The sequence below is a fragment of the Phytophthora sojae genome (genome assembly GCF_000149755.1).
Source record: "Phytophthora sojae unplaced genomic scaffold PHYSOscaffold_1, whole genome shotgun sequence".
NCBI lineage: Eukaryota > Oomycota > Peronosporomycetes > Peronosporales > Peronosporaceae > Phytophthora > Phytophthora sojae.
In genome coordinates, this window is record NW_009258115.1 from 8,894,941 (window position 1) to 8,920,153 (window position 25,213).

General features: G+C 50.2%; 6 protein-coding genes across 6 annotated transcripts; 2 read left to right on the plus strand and 4 right to left on the minus strand.

The window, feature by feature from the left end:
• Positions 1-19: 19 nt before the first annotated feature.
• PHYSODRAFT_322815 (hypothetical protein) lies at positions 20-701 on the plus strand (the record flags this gene model as incomplete). Its single annotated transcript, XM_009518257.1, has 2 exons — positions 20-48; positions 452-701. 2 exons carry the CDS (start codon positions 20-22, stop codon positions 699-701), a joined length of 279 nt encoding a protein of 92 aa, XP_009516552.1.
• A 718-nt stretch (positions 702-1,419) lies between these two features.
• PHYSODRAFT_284399 (hypothetical protein) lies at positions 1,420-2,046 on the minus strand (the record flags this gene model as incomplete). The annotated part of the gene is made up of 1 exon (XM_009518258.1): positions 1,420-2,046. The coding sequence occupies one exon, from the start codon at positions 2,044-2,046 to the stop codon at positions 1,420-1,422; it is 627 nt and encodes a 208-aa protein (XP_009516553.1).
• A 10,080-nt stretch (positions 2,047-12,126) lies between these two features.
• Positions 12,127-12,859, minus strand: PHYSODRAFT_294505 (hypothetical protein; the record flags this gene model as incomplete). The annotated part of the gene is made up of 5 exons (XM_009518259.1): positions 12,127-12,189; positions 12,218-12,256; positions 12,300-12,496; positions 12,749-12,773; positions 12,818-12,859. The coding sequence occupies 5 exons, from the start codon at positions 12,857-12,859 to the stop codon at positions 12,127-12,129; spliced, it is 366 nt and encodes a 121-aa protein (XP_009516554.1).
• Positions 12,860-16,674: 3,815 nt separating this feature from the next.
• PHYSODRAFT_284400 (hypothetical protein) lies at positions 16,675-17,337 on the minus strand (the record flags this gene model as incomplete). Its single annotated transcript, XM_009518260.1, has 1 exon — positions 16,675-17,337. The coding sequence occupies one exon, from the start codon at positions 17,335-17,337 to the stop codon at positions 16,675-16,677; it is 663 nt and encodes a 220-aa protein (XP_009516555.1).
• Positions 17,338-19,134: 1,797 nt separating this feature from the next.
• PHYSODRAFT_322819 (hypothetical protein) lies at positions 19,135-20,982 on the minus strand (the record flags this gene model as incomplete). Its single annotated transcript, XM_009519761.1, has 1 exon — positions 19,135-20,982. The coding sequence occupies one exon, from the start codon at positions 20,980-20,982 to the stop codon at positions 19,135-19,137; it is 1,848 nt and encodes a 615-aa protein (XP_009518056.1).
• Positions 20,983-23,547: 2,565 nt separating this feature from the next.
• PHYSODRAFT_246246 (hypothetical protein) lies at positions 23,548-24,606 on the plus strand (the record flags this gene model as incomplete). The annotated part of the gene is made up of 1 exon (XM_009518261.1): positions 23,548-24,606. The coding sequence occupies one exon, from the start codon at positions 23,548-23,550 to the stop codon at positions 24,604-24,606; it is 1,059 nt and encodes a 352-aa protein (XP_009516556.1).
• Positions 24,607-25,213: the final 607 nt, after the last annotated feature.

A 25,213-nucleotide genomic window follows, 5' to 3' on the forward strand; every position in this document is an offset into this window, starting at 1 on the left:
TGGATTTGCGGCTAGCACCATGAGCTGCCTTCGCACCGTGGATTCTGGGTACTCAGGGATGTTGCGGATGGAAATGGCTACAAATCGGGTTCATTCGCAACCACTGTGCAGTAAACTCTTGTACACAACGGCCCTTGCGCGGTTCCTATTGCAACACGCTATCTATTAGTGTTGCCGTTGGACTCATTGCCCTCCGTGTACAGATTGCTCAACCTTTGTGCGGCCAACTTCGTACCAACGATCAGAAAGTCGCAAAATTCATATTGCAATTTTCTAGTTAGCAACTTCAGTTACGCATTCAAAGATGGAATTACGGCAATCAAAGTTGGACCAGAGGTCCAAGATCCGTAAGCTGGCGTGCTGCCAAAAGCAAGGGCGCGCGGTTTGGCGCGCACTATAGCCGACGCCGACCGAGGGGAGCTCACTTCGCATTTCGCCTTCTTCTTCGCAGATGTCCCTCCAAGGCCGCGTTACTCGCCTCGAGAAGCAGCGTCCTAAAATCCCGCATTAAGCGAGACTTGGCTCTGGATCGCCACGCAATCTACGATCGCTCGCGTGAGCCAGACAGCAACGGTGAGATCCTCTCCATTTCGGAACGCCAGATGCACATCCTGGAGCGCGCCGCGACCGCTAACATGAACGTGATGACCCCAGCGCTGGTGGCCAGCATGGAGCTGCACTTTCGCGACTTCGTTACCTAGGCGGCGAACAAGGCTCGTCGGACCAGTACAGTAGTAGCCTACTGTACGAATTTGATTGCCGTAATTCCATCTTTGAATGCGTAATTGAAGTTGCTAACTAGAAATTTGCAATATGAATTTTGCGACTTTCTGATCGTTGGTACGAAGTTGGCCGCACAAAGGTGTAGAATTTTCGTTTTTGCTAGAGAACAAAATACAACCCTGATGATGATTTACGTGTTTGCGTATATTATAATAACCCCTCTCAACTTAAAGCTTCGGATCTTCCGCTACAGGGAGCGAGTCGATGTAGTATAAATCGAGGATCAGTAGAGCGTACTACGCACGATGTGCGACGACTTCATTAAGCAGAAATGAGTTTATTTAGTAAAGTTCGGGCTGTTTTGTCGAAAATGTGGTGGATTTGTGTCCCGACTTCATTTGTCTGCGGTGAATACTGCGCACTCACGCGACTTCCTATCCCGTTAAAAACTCTACTAAAACTAAAAAAAATGGAAAAAAACGCGTTGAAAACGTGTAGGTCATCCCAATTAAGGCCATGAATGGCGATATTTTTTCAGACCGCTAGTTATAAACCTTCAATAGCGTAAGTTAAGAGAAACACTGCACACGCGGTTAGATCACGATCGACTACTATGTTGATAAGTGTCGTTTCTTTTTTACGACTCTGGCAATATATTGAAGCGCACATTTATTGTGGTGGCTGTCTGATCGACAATCAAGCTTCAATTCTAGTATGCACTGTTCGATCCCTGCCATTGAGCCTCAGGGTCTCTGCTGAGAACCCATTGATGCGCTTGGACATCCTAACTTGCACGTCACTGTACATTTCGTAGTACCGCTGGAGGTATTTGCCGTCTCCGATGAGATTTTTAACTTGCGGTGGGGTCAACGGGCCGGCTAGGAAACTGTGCAGTCGGGCGTTCATGATGTTGTCCACAGTCGAAGCCGGTAAATGCGACAGCGGAGCACCGAGATACTTGACGTAGAACCGGTAGAAATACTTGGAGTAGCTTCTGAACCTTTTGCCTTCTGGTTTTTTCACCTTCAGAAGTTTCTTGACGGTCTCGGGCTTCAACCCCAGCGATAGATACAGCCCCAGTTGTCCTTCATTATTGATAGCGCTTGCAACCATACCGACAACGTTACCTGCGCTGATTTGTCTCTCTTCTTCTCCCGTCCTTAGGAATCTGGTGGTGCCTCTATTCTGCTGACGAAACGCCGAGAATGGGGCGTCGGGCGGTGACATATGGATTGGTTCTGAGTCCGAAGAGATGCCTTTGCAGTGTGCGAAGTGGGAAACCGAAACCGTGGCGAATAACAAGAGGACTTGGTACAGGCCCATGGTTGCGAGTTCTTCAGGCTTGGGCGCTGGTTGGTCAATTGCAATGTGACATCGCCAGAATAAGATTACGGTTCAATCTGGCACAACTCTATATGTAGTTGCAATTGTGGTTTGACTGCTTGTGGCGATCGACAACGCGATGTGCAGTCCATCTAAAGATACCGCATGGACCATGCGGCATGGTGTCGCACCCCAGTTTTTCTTTGCCCGCCTTCGCTTCATATTACTACTTTGGTTGCTACTGTGGAGCAGCGAGAGCACGGATATCATTCAGACGAAATTCACCACCACCAATTTATAGCCATAGCGAGCATGTTTTTTTGTATTTTAAAAACAGGAATCGACGTGCAAATAAGTTTGGTCATGTTATTACTACTACATGTACGCGAAGTATGTTTATTCTGTTTGCAGCTGGAATCTGAAATGTTTATTCATTGAATGCAGTATGCCGCGAACATCATAACCAGGACTATACTTTATGCTGTCATTGCCAGAGGCGTTGATCAACTCCCCGCATTTCATCTTGACCAAAGTGTGCTTTTTCTCTTACTCAGACCGTAAGCCATGATGGCGCGATTCTTCTACATGCAATCTGTCGGCGGGTCCACGATACTACGACTGAAAATAAATTGCTACATGTAGATACCGTATTTCATCCGAGTAAAACTTATGAATGCAAACCATGTTTTGAAGTATAGGCTTCTTTAGCACTGGTTTCCGGGTTTTCCTAAATCTTATTCAGTTTTACAGATTTGTTGGGTCATCCTTCTCCTTCAACGGTGTGTTTTGCATGACATTGTGTGAATCGTCTTCATCACAATTAAACAGGACTTGGGCAGACAGATTTTCATTTACAATTTGGCTTAAGCAATATCGAGTGTGCATTCCTGTTGTTGATGATGATCACAGTTGTCTATTTAATTTAAGCGGGGAAGTAGCTTTCTGAAAATCCTAAGCCACTGAACAATAGGGGGTTTCAAAGTAACCAAAAATCCGATTTATTTTTTCAAAAAAATGCGACTAAGATTACAGTGGCACCTCCCTAAATGAACCCCTCTAACTGACTATGTGTTCCCTATCTGGTTAGGATTCCTCGACTGCAAACGGGATTATATGGATTTCACTATTGGTGACCTGGGTGGTGAACCCGGGGGGTTTCGCAGTTCGAAGCTAAATGAAGCATTATAGCTAATGAAGGGTAATGTACGCCGAAATAGTTTTAGATGAGGTTCGCCCAGTAGACAGCCTGTATTCACAAAAAAAATAAAACCAAATCAACCTGTACTAGATAAAAAGAAATTAAAATTGCGACGCTTGCTTACATCGTCGGATATCTCGTAGCCAAGTAAGTACTTAAAATAAAACAAGCAGCAGACTCCGCGCGCGCACTTTCCCGTTAACATTATCAAAAACCTTGTGCTATTCACAGGCATCTCCTGCACCCGCTTCGCAGCCGCAGCAACTGCCGGGTAAGGTGATGTGTAGGCAGTAGATATTGGAAGTCTTCTTTAGTTTTGTACCTGTACTAGACCGCTACGTGACGAGCATAAATAAATCGACGAATTTATAGCGCTGGTCCCGCCGGTAGTACATTTTACAGCTTGAACACGCTGCATCTGCTTCAACCTCACAAGTCGGGGAATACATACCTGGTAAGTGCTTTCGGTTCGTCTGCTGCAAGCTCAAACAAAGATTTTTGTTTGATGGGGTAGTTCGGACCGTTAAAATGCTACAAAATGAAACCAAACTCGATGGGCTCTTGTCGAGATCAATCATTCAAAAATTAATCATTCAAAAACAAAACATGCCTTAAAAAAACAAAAGCGGCTCGAGGATCTAAACGAAGCGCAGTTGACTAAGAGGTCGTAACTTTTGCCAGCGTATCGGCTAGCAGCAATATATCGGTGTAATTAGTTTTCACTTGATACATGCATATGCCAAAGCTCTACTTGCCGCTGTGTATGGGTATAAGGCGTTTTCTGAAGGAATCATCATAAATACGGATACATCGTATTCAGTGACAACATGGTATCCTGTCAATCTCAAGATAGTTTTGCTTTTGCCTAAAAGGGGTTCAGCAAATAAGAATAGAAACAGTAGCAAGCAAGCTACCTTGGCTCGCACAACTTTAATATTATTCGTGGAGTCGTGCCTAATCCACAAAGACTCGTTCCAATGAATGTGCAGGAATTCCCTCTTCCAGGATAAATTTACATGACCAATTAATCGGTTTCAGTCTCGTAGTCAACCGGCTCATAGAACTATGCATGTGGAATACGTTTGCAATATCATCTTCTAGTGTGTCTGAAAGAGGAGGTCATACAATACGACCGGGTCGATAGTATCAAAGCCAATGGAGTCAGTAAAGTATTACTTCGAAGTACAATTTTAAGTGTTCTGAACATATTATTAATACATAATATGTAATATTATACAAGTACGACGTAGTGCTGTGATAATGCCCGTATAGTTTATTGGAAGCTGTGATTGGGCTCACGATCAGCATCATCAGGACGTATGCCTAACATTGAGCTCAACGTTGTAGAATATAGTTGTCAGTAGCTAGCTATACGATGCATGCTACTACGACGAACAAGGTAGCACGGGCTGCATTCTTGCATTCTTTCGACAAAAAAACGTAAATGTCGACTTTCTCGGGTTGCATACGATCTTGCCCTTCAGCGCGGCTCAACACCTGGCGATTCTAACGTATATGAAAAATTTGAGAATACTGTGACACGACATAAAATACGCGTCAACTATCACAAAACTATGAAGTACAAAACAGCACATCATATTGGCTGGCGAATTTCTTGTTGTTCGTTGCACGACCTTGTCTACCGGACTTCATCTTGCCAGATATTTTCGTCGTAGTCTGTAGAACCCGTGTGTTCATGTCTAAGCTGGAAAACCTGGTTTGCATCAAAAACAAACTACGGCTAAGCCGATCAGGCAAATGCCCAACGAACAGGCCCAGATTTTAATTAAAGTTTCGTTTCTGCGAGCAAGCCCAGAAATGGAATGAATCAAGTAATCGTCGATTCGGGTCACTTATCCTTCCTTGATGAATGCGGATCCACCCCAGAATTTTTGGGTCGAGAACAAACCACCTTCGAGGCCTAGCATAAAGTGGAGAAGCTTTTTTTTTTAGAATAATACCAGTAAGGCGATCTAATACACATATTTTCTTGAGCAAGTGTGTACGTATCATACTGGTCACCAAGTGGCCAAGCGTGGCTTTCAACGTGCGTGGCTACTCCGTTTGAACTTCTGAAAGTCTTTCACCCCCAGCTTGGCGGAACGGCACACTGCACGAGCTCCGCGACTACGATGTGACTTCAGGCGCAACTTTATTACAGAGCTAACAGGCTACGATTTCAACTTATAATTCTCAATCAATTGTCTGTCTATCTATCTGTCAATCCGAGAGCTGAATTGATTGAGGAAGATCCCAGGTTTCAGTGGCTTGAATGTCGTTCGATGTCATCCGCTAGTCGGGGAAGCTACGAATGTAGCGCGAATGTCGTTCGATGTCATCCAAAAACCTTCCCCAATCGACAGTTCTTCGAACTGCGAATAGGTGTTCTATAACTGATCAAAAACCTCTTTATTCTCTAAATGGTCGCCATTATTGGCGCCTCAACCCTCTAAATGGACGCCGTAGTAATAGATCCAAACTCATATATTTTTTTCTCAATCACTTGCCTGCCTCCTCCCACGTATGCCATTGCTACCACTACTCCCGCCACAACAAATCGAGCGAAGAGAGAAATTTTATTTGGGATGCTAAGTTGGAACAAAGAGTTTGCAGTAACTAAATACTGATAAATATGCTAGCCACAGTATTTGACAATCAGCCTAGCGTACATATATATTTTACGAAAAACTAAATATTATGATGTCGAGACAACTAGGGGCTATGCAGTAGATACCAAGCAAAAGATAAAACTGCAGGCATGGTGGCAGGATATCGGGACAACAAATATTCCCATAACCTCACTGTATTGAAACTCACGTACAACCTGAGGGGATGCGATTCTGCTAATACCAATGAGAAAAAGAAGTAGGAACAGACAATACCGTGCCTACCGTTAGTTCTGTCTGCGTGAAGACGAAACAAAACAAGAGTACAAAAATGCTGGAGGGGTACCAGGTAAAGAAAGCCCTTGTACTGTGCACCGAACATATGAAAATGTAGCCATTAGAAGTGTAGCCATTTCTTTATCTGATAAATTCTTTAACTGAAACAGCGTATTAGACCGAGCGAACTAGGTGCCATTTATAGAGGTGTCACTGTAGGCGAAAGATGCGTCTCCGGAGACTGTTCATGAGTCTTCGGGAGCGCCGCCAATAGATGCACATGGACGAGGAGAACGTGTGGACACATCCGCCGATGACTCGGAGGATCCGACGGCGACGGGAGAGCCGGCGGCAGCCGGGCTCTGGATATACCAATGGCTGGTCAGGGAGACCCAAGTATACTGAGATCAAGTCAATCGGAACCCGGGAGTAATCCGTCTGATGAGAGGCACCAACGAGCACGAGGAGAACAAGAAGGAAAGCAGGAGGGGAAGACTAGAGAGTAGTTTGAGAGACGATAACATTTAATCTCACTTCGGAATTTGCACCCTCAACCACAAGCTACAAACCAACAGGTTAACAGCCGCAACAAGCTCAAGCCCTCCCCGACGACCTTCATGACGACGTCCAGCAAGAAGGCCGAAGTCATCCTGGGAAGCGACAATTACTTCTACTGGGAGTTCGCGATGCGTATGACGCTCCCGAGGAAGGGGCTGCTGGCGCACGTCCAAGTGGTGAAGGATCCGACGGAGATGACGGAGGCCTGGATGCTCAACGACATGAAGGCGCTCGGTCTGATCGCTCAAGGCGTGGCTGTGGAACACCACACGAAGATTCGGTCGGCGACGTCGGCTATCCAAGCCTGGAATACTCTACGCGAGTTCTACAACCGGACGACGATGCATAATCGGGTCACGATGACTCATCGGCTCCATGAATTCAAGATGGAGGACAGTGCGACGTGGCGAAGCACCTGGACAAGTTCGACGAGCTCATCGTGGGCCTCCAGACGCTTGGAGAGCCGCTCGATGACTCCCGACAACTCGTCATCCTACTGAGCAGCTTGCCGGCGGAGTACGAGTTGATCGCATCCATCGTCGAGAACGCGAAGGACGTGACCCTCATCGAGGTGAAGGAGAAGCTGCTCAAGGAGTATGAGCGGCAGGAGGAGAAGGAGACGTCGGAGCGCGCGTTGAAGGCTACCTCGTTCGGAGGTGGGGGCCAGAACGGGAAGTTCGGCAAGGGCGGCAAGGCATTCGGCCGCAAGCGCAACGGCGGACGAAAGGTCGGTGGCTTCAAGGGCAAGTGCTTCTGCTGTGACCAAGTGGGCCACATGAAGCGGGACTGCCCGGAAAAAGCAAATGGAGACACCGCCGAAGACTCGGTGTTCGCTGTGGCGGAGAATCCATCAGCGGGTTGGCTGATCGATAGTGGGGCGACGGCTCACATGACGCCCCACCGCGATGACTTGTTCGAGTACAACGAGTCGTCGGCGGACATGTATGTGACAATCGCGGACGGGAAGAAGATCCGTACTTGCTGGACTGTCAGCAGGAGATGGCGCTACTCGGGAGTCGACGGAAAGTGGGAGCTATGGCACGCTCGTATGGGACACTTGAACGGAGACGCTATGGCGAAGACCCGCGAGGCGACGGACGGGATCCCGACGACTCAACAGCAGACGAAGACCCTGTGCGGAGGATGCATGAAGGGCAAGCAGGCGGTCGCACATTTCCCGTCGCGGTCGACGTCGGCGACGACGCGACCGCTGGAACTGGTTCATACGGACGTGATGGGTCCTATGAAGACGAAGTCCAAGGGCGGAGCGAGGTATGTGCTCACCTTTGTCGACGACTACTCGCGACACGTCGTGGCGTACTTCTTGACCAAGAAGAGCGAGGTCGTGACCAAGTTCAAGTCGTTCATGAAGCTGTACGAGAACCAGTAGGGGTAGCGCATTAAATGCCTGCGCTCGGACAACGGCACTGAGTTCGTGAACCCGCCGATGACTGAGATCTGCCGGGTGAATGGGATTATGCATCAGAAGACGGTCCCGTATAGCCCCCAGCAGAATGGCGTGGCGGAGCGGATGAACCGCACGATCATGGAGAAGGCTCGACGCATGCTACACTACAAGGGCGTGGCTTCGATATTGTAGGCAGAGGCGGTCAGCACTGCTGTCTACCTGATCAACCGGTCGACGAACAGCATGCACCCGACCAAGACTCCGTACAAGTTGACGTTCAAGTCGAAGCCTCGGCTGGGCCATCTTCGAGTCTTCGGGTCGATTGGTTACGCCCATGTCGACAAGTCGCGACGCACCAAGTTGGAGCCGTAGAGCTTCAAATGTATGTTTCGTGGGTACGCCGACGATTCAAAAAGCTACCGAGTGTACGACTTGGAGTCGAACAAGGTGAAGGTGTCCAGGTCCGTGAAGCTGGACGAGCGCGAGGTAAACGGCATCTACGACACGTCGCCCAGCGAGAACTCGCCGATCATTCAGTCGACGAAAGATGTCGACGATGAAGTGGCGCTGCACGAGGAGATGCAACGACCTGCCGCCGACGAGCCGATGGAATTGGTGGAAGAGACCGTCGAGGACGCGGAAATGCTTGAGGCGGAGACGCCGGAGCCATCCATGCAGGAGCTGACAACGTACCGACGACTCGCGAGACCGGTATTTAATGATGACATGGTCTTCCATCCGGAGCCGGAACGGACCCGGCGTGCCCGAGAACTGGTACTACTACTTGGGGATAGTTCCGCAGACGGTGAGGAGTCGAAAGAAGATGGTCCCGATGACTCGGACAACGATGATCACTTCTGGCCACCGTCTCCGAAGCGACCCAGGGTGGACAAAGACAGCCTATTGGCTGAGGCGGTGCTGGCCTACGCCGCAGACGTCGGCGATACCAATGACGCACCCACCACGTATCAGCAGGCCATGCAGAGCGACGAGTCGTCGGAGTGGGTGAAGGCAATGAATGCGGAGCTCAAGGCACACGCGGACAACGAATCATGGACGCTGGTCCGTCGGACACCGAGTGCTCGACCGATCGGTTGTCGCTGGGTGTTCCCAATCAAACGCGACGAGCACGGCCGAGTCATCAGGTATAAGGCCCGCCTGGTGGCGAAAGGGTTTAAGCAGAAGTATGGCGTGGACTTCTTCGAGACGTACTCGCCCGTGGCCAACATGAACTCGATCCGAGTGGTGTTGTCGGTTGTGGTGGCCGAGGCGTACATCACCGAGCAGCTGGATGCGGACACCGCCTTTCTCAACAGCGGGCTGGTGGAGCGCGTCTACATGGAGGTATCCTACGGAATCATCAACGCGAAGAACATGATGTGTCGGCTGCAGAAGGCGATCTATGGTCTGAAGCAGGCGGCAAATGCCTGGCATAAGACCATCCACCGAGTCTTCGTGGGCATCGGCTTTCGGAGCTGCGGCGGTGACCAGTGTGTATACGTCAAGGGCGAGAAGGGCAGGTTCGTGTACGTCTGCCTGTACGTGGACGATATGATCATCGCAGCCAAGACGAGCAGCGAGATCCAGGAAGTCAAGGTGGCGCTCAAGAATGCGTTTAAGATGATGGAGTTGGGCGAGGCCAAGTTCATTCTCGGTATGGAGATCGACCATGACTCATCGGCGAAGACTCTCATGATCAAGCAGACTCGAATCATTGATGATGTGGTGAAGCGGTTCAACCAGCAGGACGCCAAGGTGGTAGTGAACCCGTGCGAGTCGGGCATGAAGTTGTCGAAGACTCAGTCGCCGATGACTCAGAAGGAACGTGAGGAAATGCAAGCGAAGCCCTACCGAGCACTCATTGGCTGTTTGTTGTACATTACAACTTGCACCAGGCCTGATGTGGCGTACATCGTGACCCGGTTGTCGCGCTTCCTTGAGAACCCCGGGCAGCAGCACTGGAAGGCTGCCATCGGCGTGCTCAGGTACCTGAAGAGCGGCATCGCCTACAATGGGAACGCGAAGAAGGTCGAGATGACGGCGTACACCGACGCCGACTGTGGCAGCAATCTCGACGACCGACGCTCGGTGTCGGGCATCATGGTGATGATTAGCGGGGCGCCGGTGGTCTTCAAGTCGAAGTACCAGCGCACGGTGGCGCTCAGCTCGGCGGAGGCCGAGTACATGGCGCTGAGCCTGTGCACGCAGGAGGTGCTGTGGACCCGCGCCATGCTCAAGGACATGGGTCACGAGCAAGTGGGAGCAACCCAAGTATGGGAGGGCAACCAGGGCGATCGCCCTCGCAAGCAACGCTGGGTACAACGCGAGGACCAAGCACGTGGACATCAAGCATCACTTCATCCGCGAAAATGTGTCCCGAGGAGTCATCGTCGTCAACTACGTGCCGACGGAGGACCAGCTCGCGGACATGCTTACCAAGGCGTTGGGAACGAAGAGGCTCAAGTACCTGATCAGCGCAAGCGGAATCGTCGGGACGGTCGTGCAGAATTAGCGGCGAGTGGGAGTGTTCATGAGTCTTCGGGAGCGCCGCCAATAGATGCACATGGACGAGGAGAACGTGTGGACACATCCGCCGATGACTCGGAGGATCCGACGGCGACGGGAGAGCCGGCGGCAGCCGGGCTCTGGATATACCAATGGCTGGTCAGGGAGACCCAAGTATACTGAGATCAAGTCAATCGGAACCCGGGAGTAATCCGTCTGATGAGAGGCACCAACGAGCACGAGGAGAACAAGAAGGAAAGCAGGAGGGGAAGACTAGAGAGTAGTTTGAGAGACGATAACATTTAATCTCACTTCGGAATTTGCACCCTCAACCACAAGCTACAAACCAACAGAGACGCATCGTTCGGGCTGATCTTTTCGGATTCTCATTTATTCAAACATATGGCTCTTTAAGCAGCTGTTTGCTCATATCGTGAAATGGGTACAACTAGAAGTGCCGTACAGTACCAGAATATGCAGGAAGAGAGATAGCATAACTGAGGGACGCTTCATCCCTGGTGTGCGCCGTTCACTGGCTGCGTGGCCGCCGTGTAGTCTACAGTAGCATAGTCTGTTTCTGAAACTAAGTCATTTGACATGTAGTAATGAGCGCTTGCTAGAGTACTCCGCAAACATGTTAGTGATTTTCACAACAGGCTAACCTACAGTAAGTGCTGTTTACAAACGCCCTGTATGTTTGCTGCTCTATCGCTAGCAGATTAAATTAATGGCTCCTCAAGAGGCCTGTTACCCGTTGTCGAGGGGTCGTCCTTACTTTTGAGTATTTCGCGGACTTTCGAGTACTGAGTAATGTGCTCAGACTTCCGAGTGCAAAACCGTCATTCAAACTCGTGCGCTGCGTCAACTTGGAACTTCTGACTCCATTTTAAAGACGTTGCTTGTTGGGATGCTATTCTCGAAAACAAATAACGTGCTACAAACCCTTTAGGGAAACTTTTCTTTAGCTTACTCATGCCCGCATAAGTGAATCGATGCGCTACTCCTCAGATGCATTCAAACTGTTTCATTAGCTTACTCATGCTCGCATAAGTGGATCGATGCGTTACTCCTCAGATGCATTCAAACTGTTTCTTCCTCCAGTCTGGTCCAAGATGGAGATGCCGGACGTGGCATCTTTCCTACGTCACATAATGTGGAATTACTCAGAAGTCAGTCAAGTGTACGCACAATTAAGTAGCACCCGTTGTGCTGCCTAGTTTGAAGTTATCACGATCGGCGTACAGAAGAAGACCTTCGCGTGCAAGTCAGCATCCGACAAGTGGAGAGTGCTTCAACTCTTTCTAACTCAAGATGAAAAGTTGAAAATTGTTTAACTCCACAACATGTAAGGCAAATTCACTACACACTAACGAACAGTTTGCAAATGCTAGTGTTAGTCTTACAGTTAGTGTTTGTGCGAACACTAGCGCTTGCTCAACAGACTGTATTTTCGTGTGCTCTTTTTTGAAGCCTGTGTTCATCGTTAACATATTTACAACTACACTACATTGTATGCTCTAGCCTTGAGCTTAAAGAAATAGAACACACGTGAAAGGAGATGGCGCCCCCGGATACCCTTCCTCTGTCGCGAGCTATTTACAGAGTAGAATTCCAACTTACCTCTCTTGCTAAGTGTCTATCTGCTAGTCGCTGGAAACCCTACAAATAGTAGGTAGGGTTCCTGGGCTTCGGACGCACCCACCGCCTCGAGCTCGGCGGCTGCGGGCACGGGCGTCTCGCTCTTGGCGTTGGTCACGGGCGAGTTGGTCGTGGCGGCTGTGGGCACGAGCGTCTCGCTCTCGGCGTCGGGCACGGACGAGTTGGTCTGGGCGTCCGGCACGGGCTTCGGGTGTTGGGTGCGGAAGCAGAATACCTCCCTCCCCCTCAGCAGCCTGGACGCTGTAAAAATGGGTGCCAGCGAGCGGCTAATCTTTTGGCCGTTTCAATGTTCCTGGAGGAAAAAACAGAAGAAAAATCCGCCATAAAATTCGTCTGATCGTTCGCCAAAAATCTGGCTAATGAACTACTTTGAAACCCCCTACTAGAAGGCTTGTTGCGTCGAATGTACAGTGTGGTTTATTGTTGATCACTCCAACCTGATTACTCTGTTTCATCTACTAGATTGACGGCTCGACTCATGCGACAACACACAACTGACTATTTCAGTATTTTTTAACTGTATAAGTTTTAAAAAAAGTTTAAAGCTTATACTATACTTACGTAGAACATGTACTCAGTCACTATAATGTTTCTCACATACATGTAGCAGCTGTGGCTACTTGGCACGCAACTGTGGACTGGCATAGAAATATTTCGAAGTATTCTTACTATATTTTGAGCTCCCGTAATATCTGCATCGCTTGGAAGGAAGTAAATGCATCTACAGTATCACATATGGCATCCTATTCTGGAAGAAATAAATGCATCAGTAGGAAAAAACAAATGACTCGTCCCATCTTGGGAGAAATGAATACTGGAGTTGGCCGCTTCTAGATGAATCGGGTTTCAAATACGGTTTTAAGGAGACCAATTGGAACACTCGCATAAGGAGCAATTGGTACGCAAATCTACTTTGTACAGGTAACCAACTATAAGTACATGTTTCCCTTATTATATCAACTTGACATGCTAACCTAACGATCTCGAATTTTAGTGCATACTACGTAGTACTTAGTGATGGTAAAGAACCTGAAGGGTTGAAAACTTACACAACGTTGTCAAATTTTAGAACCGGGTCTAAACATTTGTAGAGGTTTAGAACCCAGCTAGCACAATCGCACCATACTTTTATAAGACCCTACCATAATAGAACACCTATTCAGCGCTGCTCCGCGAACGTTGCTCGTGTTCTGGCAATCTGGGGGCGACATCGAGTCGCATCTTTATCTGTTGAACCCAATGTCAGAAGTCAAGCCACTCGCTTAGGCATTGCTGCTAGCAATTCCGCGAAGCCTTCCCAAGTCCAAATGGAGTAGCAGTCACCTCCTCCTTCGGCCCAGCGCCATTGCAGTCACGCTTCACCGAGGTTTCCAGTCGCGCTAAGCTCTCCATCTCCTGAACAAGGTAGAGCGAGTCAACCATCACCGGTGTTTCCGGCTGTGTGGGGGTCTGCCGCAGCCGCGGAGCGGCAACGTCGTGTCTCGGAGTCGCCTACTATCCAACAAGAGTCGAAGTCGGAGTCGCGGGACTCGCCTCAAGCCATCTCCGCGGGGCAGCAGCGTACGTCGCCCTCGCCGGGGGTTTCATCACATCGCTCTCCGTCTCGCAAGCCTGGCCGCCCCGCGCATCCTGTATGGGAACACTTCGTGAAGAAACCAAAGGGCAATGGCAGGAAAGTGGCTGCGGAGTGCAGATACTGCCACAGCCGCATTATCACGGGCCAACCAGTTCGGTTCATGGTCCCGCATTTGGTCGACTGTAACGCAGCGCCGCCACGCATACGCGAGCAATGGAGTGAGTTCGCGAGAGCTGACGCAGCTAGGAAGCAGCAGCGGTCGGCTCTGGTTACGACTAGCACTGGTGCTCCTCCGCTAGCAACTACTCGAACGGACTTGCCTGTTGGTGGAAATGTTCTACCTTCGGTTACTCAAGAGCAATTCGATTTCGCGTTTGCTCAAATAATGTTTGGATGTGCGCTATCGTTTGTTCTCGTGGAGTCTCTATTCTTCCGCCAGTTCATGCAGTTACTCGCGCCTGGACTGATAATCCCGTCTCGACACAAGAACGCCGGAGTCATGCTGCAGCGAATGCGCGATGAATGCAGAAAGTATGTGATTCAGCTGATTAAGCAGCAGCGTGTGGTCTCTGTTGTTACTGACGCATGGAGCGACACCAACAACGCAAGCATCGTCAACTTTATGGTCGTCGCCCCTGGTATGCGAGCTCTGTTTGGGTCATCACTACCGACGGGTATCTCTCAGCGTACCGGGACTTACATGGCGAAAGAGTTGGAGCGGGTAATAAACGAAGTCCACACCGAGACGGGGGCTGTCATATCAAGTGGTATGACGGACAATGCGAGCAACATGGTGAACGCATGGGCCCATTTGAAAGCCAAGCTACCCATTTTCGCTGGTAGATGTGCTGCCCACACCATTAATCTGTTGATCCAGGATGTGTTCAAGGTCTCGTTCTTCACAGCTATCCGGAAGGAGGCTGTCGCTATCACGAAGTTCGTTCGAGACCATCCCGCGCTTCTAGACGAATTTCGCAATCTCCAGTCAACTGTTATTCAGGCGCATGATGATTTGCTAGATCCGTTTCGGTCGCTTCACCAAGCCACAACTCTCCCAAGCACGGATCGGCGCCGTGCTCTCGTTCTACCGATTCAAACCCGCTGGTACACACTTCATGTCTGCCTCCGTAGCGTGATGACAAATATGGTGGTTATCAAGAAATTATTCGATGCGTCGCATAACGCTGAGCTCCTGTCGCGTTACCAAGTCACTGCTGCCAATCGAACGTCACTTGACAAGGTGATTGCAATTATTGATGATCCGGATTTCTGGGAACGCTTAGAGCACGCTGTAAAGCTGATCGACCCGATTGTGGAGATGTTGCGAGAATTGGAGTCCGATAAGTGTGCAACATCAAGAGTGTACTCGTTGTTTCGACGCCTGAGAACACACAGTATCTATGAAACCAGCAACCGCGTGATCCCAACCGGTCTACTTAGTTCCATTAAAACTCATATTGAGTCGAGATGGAAGTTTGTGAAGACGGACGCCATAAAAATCGCGTTTCTACTGGATCCATCCACTGACACAAGTGACTTCATGGAGAATGACATGAACGAAAGCGTTGCAGCAGCAGTTGCGTTTGCCGAACGAGCTCATTTGCTTGGTAGCACGTCTTCGACAGCGTTCACGGCAGCTCTGTACGCGTTTGGAGCCTTGAAGAAGGGGTGGTCGGCACAGGAGAAGGCTCAGTATGCTGCAGCAGCACCGAGTCACTGGTGGGAGTACAATTCGCAATTTTTCGAAAAAAGCCATCCTAAAGTCTACGACCTCGCGAGGCTGGTGTTTGCTGTTCCGACTTCTTCTGCAGCAAGCGAACGCGCTTGGAGCATATTTGACTTTATTCACAGCAAAAAGCGCAACCGGCTGACGAAGGACAAAGTTGAGAAGCTGACCTACATCTACATCAACCTGGCCGCGACGACGTCGACATGGATCGATGTAACGCGCGTTCGCGAATACCCAGAGAGCGTAATGGGTCCGGAGACAGAAATGGTTGCAGAGCAGGTGTAGCGGCTCGATCCTTTCAACTATGTCCAGCTTGCATGCCTACCGCAGACTGCCGTCCGCAGTGCCGAAGGTGCTGCTTTGCAAACGTCTATTTTTAAACGGGGTTCTGAACCTCATGGTTAATGAAACTTTATTTGAAAAACGTTTAGAACGGTTCTTTTCCATCACTACTAGTACTTACCGAGTAACTCATTCTGAATTCCACTCGGATTTCAGAGCTCAGTGCGCTTGCTTCTGACCTTCGCTACTATTTTTTTTCGATCCAGTTTAGGGTACTGTTCAACTGGGCATCGCACTATTCTCCCTCGGTGCAATCGAGGTTTTGTTTTTGTATTCGTGCTGCAGTTTGTATTCTATGCATGTGTTTATTAGCCGTTTCGGTGCAATACTTTGCCGCAAAACTGCCATGGATTCGATGGTGGTAAATCGTCAGTCTGAATGAGTGGCAAACTAGCACGCGAGCAAAATTTGCTCGTCAATTAAGCTATAACGATAGAAGAGAATGAAAATCGAAAATACCCTTCAATCATTCCAACATTGTAGTAGACCTACGCTGCTTCAGTGTGTACACCATGGTTTGCACTACACAGCTCTCATTTATTCAATTTCTCCGATGCATACCACGAATCGATGAGCTGGTGAATGAAGTTAAGAAGCCAACGTGAAGATAAAAGTTCTCAAGGAATTTAAACAATACAGATTCTAGGCGAATGCGTTTGATTTTTTTATCGCTGCATAGAAGACCCGTTCGATTTTATCATCCACTTTGGATGCATGTTATGGACGGCTTCGAGTCCAAGCTGCCCGCGGTATTAACTAAAACATATTTTCTTAGAATTTATCTAAGCGTTTTGACTCTCTCAGTTGCAAGTCGCCCCACATCTTCTGATATTTGTCAAAGTACTTGTAGTTTGTATGGTCACGAGCCAAGGCCCACGGGCCCGTGAGTCCTAGTTTCTCGAAAACTTGGGGAGGGGATAGCGTGTTGCTAAGCCAGTCGTGCAACCTCGCGTTCCAAATGTCATCTATGGTTTTAGGAGAAAAGCGTGACAGCGGTTCGTCGAGATACTTGACGTAGTACCGGAAAAAGTACTTGGTGTAGATCTTGTAGTTGTCGTCTTGCCTGCTCACCACTTGTAGAATACTTAAAACTTGCTGGGGAGTGAGTCCTAGGGATAACCACAGACTCATCTCGCCCTTCGATTTCACGGCATTCCCAAGCATACCAAGCGCGTTCGCTATAGTGGAGAGACTGGGCACTCTCTCTTCTTCACTGTCGAGCGCCGTGTCGGTATTTTTTCCCCCTCTTAGTTTTCTAAGAAACCTTTTAGCCTCGTCGGTTTGCTTCGTAGTCTGGAGCGGATTCCGTAAGGGAGCGTCAGGTGGTGGGAGGTCCGACGTAAGAATTCCTGTGGGGTCGGTGGGGACAGCGCCACTCCGCTCAAGCCGCATAAGCGCGAGCGCGACGAAAGCCACCACATACCGCAGGCCCATGGTCAGCCGGTTCGCGATACGTAAGCTCTGCACAGCCGATTCTAAAGTGTCGGCCACCAATGGGAACCCGACGCCATTACTGCGTGGAGATTATTCGCGATCAACCACACAAGGGCAAATACTCAGATGTGCAGTCCATCGCAAGATTCACGGTGTGCTTAACGTTGAGGAGTACGTACTGTACCCATTTGAAGCCATCACACATTATGAAGGAGCTTTCAAATACATGGTACTTCATTGTGACGGATACGTGGATGGAGAGGATTCTTGCCGCCCCGGGCCAATGAACGGACATCGAAGCAACGTACTAGTGCCGTACACACGCAAGTTCGAGAACGAATGCGTAAGAAAGTTTTTTTTCAGCGAGGCTATCCACCGTAATCGGCTCGGCACAAAATTTAATTTGAAAAGCCGACTCTCCCCATGTGATCAATGCCATAGCCGCGATTTCGGCGATAGGATGCCAACGGTGGCTTTAAAATCGCTTGTGTCGACCATTCGTAAGACAGTTTGACGACAAATCAAATTTAGCCATGTGATTGGCTAATATTATGCGTGGTGTTGTCCGTGTATGTCTGCGTCGCCGTCGTGGCATGCACCAGCAACAGATAGCCGTGCTGACGAGCAGAATCGGCAGCATGAACGTGTATTTGTTTCGTTTTCGATTTCGTAGTAATGTGAAGTGCATCACAGTTATTTGGCCTAACTAGCGACCTACTAAATGCCAGGTCCTTCAAATGAAAGTGCGTATTATACATATTTTATGAGGTCCGAGGAGCTCTTCCATGAAGCCGCGTAGTCAGCGTAAGTAGGGAGATGCCCTTCGGAGGACACGACGCGGTTGGTACACGGAGAACTGAATTGTGCTTGAGCGTACATTGAATAGCAAACGACTAGAATGTACACTCGAGCACTCTCTAGAAACTTGTCAACAAAGCCGAAACGGAAACACTACGTAGATTCAAGCTTAACAGACAGCAATAGACTGGCGCGGTTATAAGCGCTCTAGAATCGCTGTCTCTTATGCTACGTAACTAACCACGTTATTGAAGGAAGGCTTGCCCGCATCATGATACGTACATTGCAACCTGACAGTACGAAAACTCCTACAATATTTCCCTCGTGACACTATTCGTTACCATCCAGGCACTGAAAAGCTCTGGACGTGGCATTTTAAGAGCAACAGATCAGAACAGCCTTAGCGCTAAGGCTTCACGCAAGGCCTGGCGCGGCCGCCGTGGCTGCAGCCAGAATATCATCCTGTTGTCGACGGACCTACGCGCCATGCAACTGCGTCATCTTGGCGAACAAAGGTGCCACCAACACAGCCTGCATCCGCACCGCTGTTGTGGTTGAGTGGGCCCGAGCATGCACATGCAGCTCTGCACGTCAAGTAGAGCTTTTGACCAATAATATGGCGCAAACTGGTGTCCGACAAACTGTCTTACGTTTTGAGTGACAAAATTCAATGTAGCCACTGGTATACAAAAATCAAGATGTAATCAAAATGCGTTGATTGAAAAACGTAAGACGCTTTGTCTTACGGTATGCTCTCTAGGAACCAGTATCGTCTTACGAAAGAGCATGAATCGTCGTTGTATCTACTGTACTTTATCTAAATACATGTATGATACCAGCAGACAAGCATTTATATAGTACTCGCCACGACAAGGTGTCACGCATTTACCAGAACTTCAGAACGCGAGAAGAAAACATTTCTTTTTAAAAAAATAGGGGGTCAACGTGCTCGTCCCGATGCGAGCAAACTTAAAACAAAGAAACCAATTCCGCCGATAATTAAAACTTGTAGCGCGCTCGGACGTGGTCGAGGATGCGACGCAGCATCCAGCCGTCGCTCGGCATGATCGTGGTCGAGCTGTACGCCATCATGATGGAATTGGGGAAGTCCTCCCTGGGTTTTTCCTCCGGCTCGTAGAAGTCCGGCAGGCCGAAGCCGTGGCCGATCTCGTGGCCGATGAACATGATGTTCCTGCTGTACAAGTTCTGCATCGTGTTGTTGAGGCTTACCTCCTGGCCCCAGTCGAAGCCGAAGCCGTACGGGATGTCCTCTTTAAGCCAGAACGAGACGTCGAACGGCTCGCCCTGACACGCGCTCGTGTCCGACCACACGTTGTTCACATTGTCGTAGAAGCGGTAGCACTCGTCGGGGCACTGCGGCGCCTTGTCGGACAAGGATATACCCCCCTCGTAGATCTTACCGAGCGATTCGTCGGCCCAACCGAACTGAGACGCCTGCTTCGCAGCCCAGCCCACCATGTTGACCTTGACGCTCGTGAACGGCCAGCAGTTGTAGCCGACCAGCCAGTCGTTCCACGCGTTGAAGTGGCGCTCCAGGATGGCCTGGAACTTGGACGCCGTGTTCTTGTCGAGCTTGGTCTTGGCGTCCCAGCGCACGCAGTAGTTGATGGAGCCTTTGTTGTGCACCAGCTTGTCCATGAGGAAGTTCTTGTTGGCCATGACGTTCCAGTTCTTGTCCTTCGCGGGCGCTGCGTTGGGGCCGATGCGGTTCTGCCACACCCAGTCCAAGTCCTTCTCGGTGATGTACTCAGTCGGAGTGGCGATGACGCACTCGCCAGATTTTGACGTGATCTTGCCGAAGGTGGGCTTGGCGCTGGTGTAGTTGCTGCCGGTCTCCTTGACAACAGGAGCCCCCCACGTGGAGGTATAGGCGACAACGTCCTTTTGAGTGGGCGAAGCGTACGCCTGCTCTTGTTGGCTGGTCTCACTGTCGGAGCTTGTCGCGGTGGTCGACGACCGCAGCATGGTCCGTTGATCCGAGTCGGCACCCACACTCGACTCCGTATTAGTCGCTGCAGAAGTTGCTGCATCGGACGCACCCTCGTGGTCTTCGGTGCTGCTTGACAGCTGCGAAGACGTATCCATTAAGGGCTGAGAACCTTGGTCTTGCGTCCCGCTGGAAGCCGTCGAGGCGGTTTCAGTGCTACCGGACGCTTGCGTCGTTTGTGAGCCCTCCACTGCGTTCGACCCGACTCCGGTCCCTGACACTGACCCCCCAGCGCTCGACCCGCTGCAGTCGACACCCAGAGTCTCAGACCCTTGCTCGCCATTCCATCCGCCTTCGCCCGAGCCGCTGCACTCAACGCCCAGCGTCTCCTCACCGCTCGGAGGTGTCCACGCACCATCACCCGAGCCGCTGCAGTCGACGCTCAGCGTGCCCCACCCTTGATCCCCACCTGGAGGCGTCCACCCTCCTTCGCCAGACCCGCTGCAGTCTACGCCCAGGGTTCCGTCGCCACCTGGTGGGGTCCAATACGCTGCCGAGCCAGACTTCCATCCTCCGTGCTGGGCCCAGTGTTGATCACCACCAGGCGGGTTCCAGTAGGACGCTGGCGACGGCCACCCTCCTTGCTCTTGGGGCCAGCCTTGGTTACCAGGGCCAGAAGGCTGTTCACCAGCGGGAGTCGATGTCGTCGTCGTCGGGGGCCCGAAGTTCCCAAAGCCATTGCCCCCGGAAGGCAACGTTACACTGCTATCTGCTGCTTGGTCGGGCGCCACAGTGCCCGCTGTCTGCGTGACATCGTTCTCGCCGCCGAAGTCGAGAGCGGACGACGTAGCGGCCAATGCGGCTGCAAGCACTGGTATCGATACGGAGCTCGACCGCATCTGCGAACCGAGAACGGCGTCGGTAAATCGGGGAGTGACCCCACAATGCCGCGAGCTACAGTACAGCAATGCGCCAGCGTTACGGTATCGCGAGAAAGCAACATCGTGGTTTCGTTGACGCCTTTGGTACGTGCCGCCGCATCAACTTTCATTCGCCACGCCGGTCTTTGGTCGCTCAAAGCGACGGAGTCCACAAGAGCGCTTCCAACTTGTTGAATACGACGGACAACCTTTACGAACGAACAGCGAGTTAGGATGGGGAGCCGATCCTACAGCACAGCCGTCGGACCCCGAGCCAGCCAGTCTGTCGTTTGTTGACTGTATCGAGCGGCCAACAGTTAAATGAGTCAACATCGAGACCGCGACGCCACAAGCGAGCCATGCATCTAAAATGTGTTTGCGGCTCTTCCAAGACCGGCTGAAGCGCGTATACGAACCCGTTATGACGACTAGTTTACAGTCAGTTTATCGCATGATTAAGTAGCGGGACGCAGCCAACGGTACTAGAGAAGAGAGGTGACCAGAGCCGGCAATGCCGCATTGCTGCCTACATGAAGTACATGTAACATGGGCATGCTGCGCTGCATTACCGTGAATCGGTACACCGTTCACCCTAATTAGTCGTGCCATGACTATTTACCGTGTACGACCTGAAGGGCGCCTCACCCTGTTTTGAATTTCAGTTTTCTCGGAAACAATTCGTATTTACTGAAAACAAAATATACCACGCAATTCGTATTGCCGAGATCTACCCGAAACCGGTCTCTTTTCTCAATTTAAGGAGAAACTAAAAATATTTTTTAAAACCGGTGGAATGATTTCCAAAGGTGCACGACTATTTAGGTCACACGACTAATTAGGGTGAACGGTGTACAGACTTCTGCTTCAATAAAAAACACCTGATATATACAAAATTGTGAAAGGTAATGAAATATTGTGATAGCATTATAGCCAAATTTGTACGTGTGAGCCAATCAGCATTCATACAATATAAAGGGTTAAAGGCTTTCTAGTATTCTTTATTGAAGCAGATGTCTGTAATAGCCGTGAACTGTAATCTTGTGGCACATGGTGTCTGGAGCTTTCCTATAGTACTCCTGTACCGTAAATAATAGGCCCGACCAAAGGCAGATGTTTGACGGCGTCGCTGCTGTTGCAGCCGAGCATGGGCGCACGTTCACAGCTGCATTACGGATAGGCTGACCTGCCACGCAATCCACGGGCGACAGCGCGGCTATTTGCACCTCTTGGCTAATAGGTATGACAGGAATGACAGGATGGATAAGTTTGGCACTGTGTACAACTGGCCTGACTGTACCCACAATAAACCTACTGTACACCGATAACAGTATTTAGTGCTCACACTCAACTAGTGTTAGTGCGAAATCATGTTATTTTTAACACTATTTATAGTGAACGCTGATAGCGACCAAATTAACACTAATTCCTGTATCTCCAATAATGGCAGTCAGATTGGAGAGAGCACACTCTCAACAGCGCACCGCAATAATTGTGTTATAAGTGAAAGCTCGCTCAACCACAACACTAGTAGATGGACAAGCGAATATACAAGTGTAATAAAATAACAACCTGGCACCGCTACGCTGATAGATGATCTCTTTTACCTTCCATACAATTTAGGCGATATTCAAGCAAATATACAAGAGGTTTTGTATTTAATCGCTCGCCATTTCTTGCATTTTTCATAATAATGATATGGAAATAATAATTAGTGGTACTATTGTGTATGTGCAAAAGTGCTGCTAGTTCTTGCCTCAGAAAGCGCGTTGATGTTATAATAAAAAACACGAAGTACTGCGCTCGTTGTAATAATGTACCAGCACAAACGCCAAGTACCGGTAGATGCACGCACGGTCTTTATGAAGATGTAGCACCTGGGAAGGCTAAGCATGCGGCGGTGGACACTCATACAAACACAGCATTGCGCAGTAGCCGACTACCCGCGCCCTCTAAGCGGCCACGAGAAACTGTGCCTTCTCTATATGCTTTCTACATGGATGCTTGGACCACATCCACTGGCAAGTCGCCGTTGCGCTTCTTCAATGCAACGAGCTTAGTACTGTACAAGCCAATATGCCGTGATGCATGACTTCTCTTTGCTCTTTTTTCTGTCTGTTTTGCCTGTGGAGGATAGCCCCCGTGTTGACTTATCGCAGGTAAAGTACAACCAGGTGGTAGTGTGCAAGACTGTGCCGTACAATGTACGTGACGTAGGTTCCATTCTTGGCCCGGACGACGTTTCCCTTTGCGAATTGCTGTTCGTGCTGCTCGTTCTTTCCATGCTGTTCAACGAGATCGAATAGCTGATCTCCAGGCTATCCGCGCTGTTCAACAAGATGGATAGGATCTATACTGTATTGTGGTTTTCACACTTACGGCGGGACTTCTTGGATATCGGGTGGTGCATGACCTGTACGCTCGACAAAAGCACGACTCAAGATTGGAGACAGAAGGTGTTCCCGCTCTCAGAGATCACTTCATGGTGGCGTGAAGACACATTTTCTCCTTCGTTGGCGTGAAGACATCATTTCCGATTTCTCCGCCATGAAGTCAATCGCCTTCCTCGCCGCCCTACTGGCCGCCTCGGCGTCCGCTGCCGACACCAAGACACCCGCTGCGGCTGGCACGCTCAAACCTGCCTCCGGAGAGTCGACTAAGCAGCTGCAGCTGGACCGGTTGTTCCCGTCGTCCACTAAGGCCGATGTCATTGAGACCATGTCGACTTGGGGCGCCCCCGTCGTCGCGGAGACCGGCACGAACCACAGCAGCGCCACCCCCACGTTCGGCAAGATCACGTCCAAGCCTGGCCAGTGCGTCGTCGCTAGCCCGACCGAGTTTGTCACCGAGAAGGACTTGGACTGGGTGTGGCAGAACCGCATCGGCCCGAACGCCGACGTCTCACAGGAGAAGAACTGGAACGTCATGGCCAACAAGAACTTCCACATGGACAAGCTTGTGCACAACAACGGCACCATCAACTACTGCGTGCGCTGGGACGCCAAGACCAAGCTAGTCAAGAACACGGCGTCCAAGTTCCAGGCCATCCTGGAGCGCCACTTCAACGCGTGGAACGACTGGCTGGTCGGCTACAACTGCTGGCCGTTCACGAGCGTCAAGGTCAACATGGTGGGCTGGGCTGCGAAGCAGGCGTCTCAGTTCGGTTGGGCCGACGAATCGCTCGGTAAGATCTACGAGGGGGGTATATCCTTGTCCGACAAGGCGCCGCAGTGCCCCGACGAGTGCTACCGCTTCTACGACAATGTGAACAACGTGTGGTCGGACACGAGCGCGTGCCAGGGTGAGCCCTTTGACATGTCATTCTGGCTCAAGGACGACATCCCTTACGGCTTTGGCTACGACTGGGGCCAGGAGGTGAGTCTCGAGAACACCATGCAGAACCTCTTCGACAGGAACATCATGTTCATTGGTCACGAAATCGGCCACGGCTTCGGCCTGCCGGACTTCTACAAGCCCGAGGACAAGCCCAGGAAGGACTTTCCCAATGCAATCATGATGGCGTACAGCTCGACCACGATCACGCCGAACGACGGCTGGATGCTGCGTCGCATCCTCGACCACGTTCGATCTCGCTACAACTTTTAGACCCCCGTGTCGTGCGCAGTAGATTGATGTAGTAGCGGTTTTACGATAATGGAGTACTCCCAGGTTTCGTGCTTGCCAACTCAGAGGATGTTGCCCCTTATTTTGAGGAGATATTTTTTTAAACTCATTTCAGAGTTATTGAGGAAGGCGGTCCAATGTCCTCTGGATTTTATCCAGAGTCCACGGGTGAGACAAAAGTACTAGAGACCCGTGACAGTACCACTAATCCGGTACAACCAATCTGATGCAGTCGGTAGCTGCAGTTTAGGCCCTGGCAATCACCATCTGCCGACTACTAGAGCCCCGAGACAGACGTGTAGTAGCTGACGTACTAGGGCCCCGAGACGGACATGAAGTACATCAACAACCGGAATCAGTGATTAAGTAGGATTCGCGAAAGCGATGCTAAGAATATGCGTTGGTGCATGTTCCGATTTATTCTTATCACCAACCTCACTGCTCATCCCTAGCTGTCACTTGCCGGCTTCGCGCGCTCCTCGACCAGCCACTGCCCCTGAAGCCTCCTCCAAACGACACCCCAACTTCGACTACTACTCCGTCAGCCTCTTCTTCGCAAAACTACCACTCAACCGCGAGTACGAGGTGG